This window comes from Rutidosis leptorrhynchoides, chromosome 7 (genome assembly GCF_046630445.1).
Source record: "Rutidosis leptorrhynchoides isolate AG116_Rl617_1_P2 chromosome 7, CSIRO_AGI_Rlap_v1, whole genome shotgun sequence".
In the NCBI taxonomy this organism is placed as follows: Eukaryota; Viridiplantae; Streptophyta; class Magnoliopsida; order Asterales; family Asteraceae; genus Rutidosis; species Rutidosis leptorrhynchoides.
In genome coordinates this window covers 201,036,652-201,042,465 of record NC_092339.1, presented here as the reverse complement: position 1 = coordinate 201,042,465, position 5,814 = coordinate 201,036,652, and the positions used below count along the sequence as shown (strand labels likewise).

Genomic DNA, 5,814 nt, shown 5'->3' with positions numbered 1-5,814 from the left:
CACAGTGAAAGATTTCTTTAATACCTAAGAATAAACATGCTTAAAAGTGTCAACCAAAAGGTTGGTGAGTTCATAGGTTTATCATAAACAATTATTTCAATAATTTATATAGACCACAAGATTTCATTTTCATAAATAATCCGCAGGAACACCCATCTGCAAAATTCCATTCATACGAATAAACACCTGGTAACCGACCTTAACAAGATGCATATAGAATATTCCCCAAAAATACAGGCCTCATACCATTTTCCAGTATGAGAGTTGTATAAGCATACAGGCCACATTCCATTTTCCAGAATGCAGGTTATATACTAAACGACGGCCATGATTAGCCTTCCTTCCAATAGATTCAAGTTTTCACGCAAGATGGATGAATTATTTTCGATGCCAAATGCCAAAACCCTTTGTGTTGGAACACGGATATCAGCTGGTAATACTGCCTCAGTGCCATGTACCAAACTGAATGGCGTTTCGCCCGTGCTCCATTTTGGCGTTGTGAGGTGAGCCCACAAAACATATGGCACTTCATCTACCCATTTAGGCTGACTCAAACCTAACCTAGACTTTATGCCAGCCACAATTTCCTTATTTGTTACCTCAACTTGGCCGTTAGCTTGTGAGTGAGCAATTGAGGTAAATGTTTGTTTAATGTTTAACTCTTCACACCAACTTCTAAACGGATTATCTGCAAACTGCTTACCGTTATCACTTATGTGACCACCAGGAAAATTTTGACTAATTTTAAATCAAACTCTCGATACGATTTAATATTTTTAACACGATAAGCAAAGTCTGTTGTAGTGACCCATCAGGACGAATAAAATAACATATGGTTACATTGCATGCTATTTGACCTCTATATGATACATTTTACAAACATTGCATTATTTTTTAAAGACAAACTTTCATTTCATCGAAAGTTGACAGACATGCATACCACTTCATAATATCCAAACTATAAATGACCTAATCTGTCATTTACTTAGTAATAATCTTCATTGAACTCAATGACTTGAATGCAACGTCTTTTGAAATATGCCATGAATGACTCCAAGTAATATCTCTAAAATGAGAAAATGCACAGCAGAAGATTTCTTTCAAACCTGAGAATAAACATGCTTAACAGTGTCAACTAAAAGGTTGGTGAGTTCATTAGTTTATAATAATCAATCATTTCCATAATTTTAATAGACCACAAGATTTCATATTTCCATTTCTCATAAACATCATGCATGCATAAAAATCATTCATATGGATTGAACACCTGATAACTGACATTAACAAGATGCATATAGAATATCCCCATCATTCCGGGACTCCCTTCGGACATGATAAAATCGAAGTACTAAAGCAGTTCAAATTCTCTGACTGAGGCTTTTTAGTGCCCATAGATCTATCTTTAGGATTCGCGTCAATTAGGGGCCAGTTCCCTAATTCTTAGGCTACCAAGCAAAAAGGGGCATATTCAATTTCGATCATTCAACCATAGAATGTAGTTTCGATTACTTGTGTCTATTTCGTCAAACATTTATAAAAGCGCATGTATTCTCAGTCCCAAAAATATATATTGCAAAATCATTTAAAAAAGGAGTAATGAAACTCACTATACGATATTTTATAGTAAAAATATGCATACGACTGAACTGAGCAATGCAGGGTTGGCCTCGGATTCACGAACCTATATCATATATATATATATATATATATATATATATATATATATATATATATATATATATATATATATATATATATATATATATATATATATATATATATATATATATAATCGGAATCGAACAAAATGATATATTATATTTTCAGTTATATGTTATGTATATTTATTTTGTAAACTTATTAATATTTATACGCATAGTTATATTAATCTATATATTTGTAATTGGTATTATATCAAAAATCTATAATTTGTTATATGTAATATTAATATAGTTATGTAATATGTATTTTTTAATGTACAAAATATTTATTTGTTAGAATGATAGTTTTGATAATATTGATTTACTAATAATAATAATAGTTTTATTAATAATGGTAATACTAATAACAAAAATAAAAGTGATAATTTTTAATAATAATGATTTTAATAATGTTATTAATACTAATAATGATAACGATAATAATAATACTGATAATAATATTAATACTAATACTAATGTTATTAATAATAATAACAAAAATTTTATTAATCATTTTAATACTAATGATAATAATATTAATGGTATGAATGATACTAATAATTATATTTTTAATATTTGTAATAACCTAATAGAAATACTAATTAGTAATAACAATAATAATAAAAATAAAAATGAGTAATAAGTAATCTACCTCAAAGAAGTAGCCCTAAAAAACATGCCCAAGTCCGGGTTTTAACCCGCGACGTCCTGCTAACCCGATAACATCCTTAACCATTCCTTCTATCATACTTTTCTGATTTTATATGTATCCTAACTATTTTTAACCCACTTTAATTCAGTTTCAATTTCCTTCTTAAACTTAAAACCCAATCATCCTAACTACTATCTTATACCGAATCATCAAACATCATGCATCACCATATCTTCATGCTACATCCCTCATCATCATCATGTCAATCATCATCATCATCTAACATCTCTATTCATCATCATCTATATCATGATCAATCTCCTCATCATCAATATCATAATGATACTCATAATACAATTACTATCATCATCATCATCGTTTTTGTGAACATCATCAACATCGTGTACATCATATCCTAGCATCATATTCATCGTTCGTTAACATAACCCGATTTCATTATCGTCATTTAAATCTTCATGATACAAAAAGAATCATAATCATAATCATATCTATTCCTCATCTTTATCAACATCATCTTTATCATGATCATTCAACATCACCGTCATCTTTACTAACTATCATCCTTTACCTAATCATCTATATCATATTACCTTAAATTTCTGAGTGGATCAGGTGTTAGAAATATTTAGCCCATTCCATATAGCTCAACCCATTAACAAAAGCCCAAAAGAGATAAAATAAACCCAATTCGTTAAAGAAACTGTCGGTGATCTAATATTGGTAATAGGAACGGAATTAACAAGTTGCAGCTGTAAAGGTGCCTTTGGTTTGGTTTTTATCGAATAAATAAATAAGTAAGAAGTTGCAGGCATTTTCAAGTTTGATTAAATAGGAGGGTTGGTATATTATAATATGGATCCACTATCACTTTCATTATTGATTAACACATCATTCCTCTTATCTACTATCATCATCAATCACTCGTGTTTCCTTTCCATCTTACACCAAATTCGACTTTCTTATCTTTTGTGAGGTCCACTTGAAAGGAATTCGGCCCAATGAATACTCTTAAACAGAAACACAACCCAAGTGGATTAACTAAGTCCCATTTGTGTTAGATTTAATATACCTCGTGAATTTTAAAAGTAGATGGAAGTTTAAAGTTCTTGTGGGGTTCGGTTTTGAAAAGGAACAACAAAATCATTCGTCATTCATAACCATCTATTCTTTTTATCATTTCATGTACCCTTTCATTATCTTTTTCCTAATACAACATCATTATCATCGTTTCATGTTTGCCTTTATCACCATCTCCTTCATTTACATTTTATAAACGGAATATAGTAGCAGCGAGCAAAGCAGCAACCGTACGAACTGCAGCAGTGGTGAGATGGTGGTTTGTGGATGGCGATGGTGGTGTTAGGAGATGGTTGTTCGCGGTGATCAAACAAGATAAGGGTGATGGGTGTTTCGTGGGTGTTCGTTCTTGGTGGTGACGGTTTTTAAGTGAAGGGTGATTGTTGGAGATTGATCCGAAACAGAAAAGAAGTGGAAAACAATGTTGTGACAAGAGTTGAAATGAATTAGATCATAATGTGAGGAAAAGAAACAAATAGATAGATAGTTCCATCATGGATTAAAACTGAAAACTGGCTGAATAAAGATGTACTTACACTGTATCATCGAGTTATTATCACTGCTATATCATCATTGTACATCATCGTTATCTTCAAGTGTTAAACAGAAATCATGCGGTGGTTGTGTTTGGTTATAATCTGGAAAAGAAATAGGAAATAGATAGGAGAGATAGGGAGGATGAGAGAGAGAAATAAGGTGGCGGATATGGTGGGTTGTTGTGACGACCCGGGAATTTCCGACCAAATTTAAACTTAATCTTTATATGGTTTCGACAAGATAAGCAAAGTCTGTAATTTTGAGTCTCGAAATTTTTTTAAACAGTTTACATGAATTCATATGACCTTTGACTATGCCCGATGATTCACGAACAGTTGTGTGACAATAAATATGTAAATAACTATATATATGTAAATATAAATATAAGTGTATACCTAAATTCGAAATAATATAACATCATATAATCTTTTGGATTAAGTAAGTAAAGCAATATACAAAACAATTAAGATGTCATCAATATATATATATATATATATATATATATATATATATATATATATATATATATATATATATATATATATATATATATGAATTATGTACACAATTAATATTATATAAATATAGTAATATAAAAATAGTACATAAAAATTAAATATTCACATATGATATTATATAGAATAAGTATTACATAATTAACAAAATGTAAAATTTTATATAAGTTAAAATATAGTTATTATATTAATTTTGATGCTTGTATTATTATATATATATATATATATGTGAGATTTGATAAGCAAAATTTGTTATATCAATTTGTTTAGTATTACTCTTATTATTGTTATTAATATTAATATTAACATTTGTATTATCAACACTATATAATATATACTGATATATATATATATATACACATATAATTAAAACATGTAACTTGATATTACTGGTATTATTATTAGGCATTATCATTTAGAATCATTAGTATTAATATAGATTATCATTATTATAATAATATGTAACGTATAAATATTATCATTAATATATTGTTACTAACATTAATATTAACAAATATTATTATCATTATTATTAATAGTATTTATGTTAATTATTATTAATATTAACTGTATTATTATTTTTATTAATATATTATAAGTATTACTATTATCACTAATATTATTATTATTAATATTAATATCATTATAATTTTTAATTGATAACTATTATTTGTAATTCTTATTACACTGCTAGATATATACACGCATATCAGACATATATGTCCTCCTCACTTTATTTTTCTGTTATACCTGTGATCTTCCATCGACATCCTATCTGCTACCAAAAATCATTCAATTACCATTACAAATTTTATCTTTTCATTCTATCTCGCAGGTATTAATTATCTATCTATATATCAAAGTATATTTTTTTTTCTTCAATCGGTACCCTGCTCGTACCTGCTTAAATCATTTTCTTATTTTTGAATCGAATTTCAAAAATCTGTTACTGTGATGTTGTTAGGGACCCTTCACTCAAACTACTTGCAAATTTATAGGTTTCAATTCATGATATTCATCATAAATTTTTGAAGTCAAGGTTTTAGAAACAAAAGTCAAAGTTTGTGTTCATGATAAAATTCGAAATCCTTGTTATGTTTTAAGTGAAATTAGGTACTGAGAAAGATTCTAGGAAGGTTTTCAAATGTATTTCGTGTAGGAATCATGAGTTGAAACTGCTTCAAAATCGAAATCAACTTTTGGGTTTTAATTTTTTTTTCTTTCTTCGTTAAATAACAGGTTGGGTTTTGTATATTTTTTTTTATTTTTCTATGATTTAGTTTTCTATAAATACAAACAAATACAACTGGTT

General features: G+C 28.4%; 1 protein-coding gene across 1 annotated transcript; it reads right to left on the bottom strand.

Annotated features, from left to right (window-relative positions):
• Window positions 1–314: 314 nt before the first annotated feature.
• On the bottom strand, window positions 315–5,272 carry LOC139859859 (uncharacterized). The gene is made up of 2 exons (XM_071848626.1): window positions 5,253–5,272; window positions 315–738 (listed from the first exon to the last, which is right to left on the bottom strand). The coding sequence occupies exons 1-2, from the start codon at window positions 5,270–5,272 to the stop codon at window positions 315–317; spliced, it is 444 nt and encodes a 147-aa protein (XP_071704727.1).
• Between the last annotated feature and the right edge of the window lie 542 nt (window positions 5,273–5,814).

Coding starts and splice junctions, on each gene's coding strand:
- LOC139859859 (XM_071848626.1), bottom strand. CDS start 5,272: ATGTCGATGGAAGATCACAG. Junction 739..5,252: donor ATGTCGATGGAAGATCACAG/GTATAACAGAAA, acceptor ATTTAAAATTAG/TCAAAATTTTCCTGGTGGTC.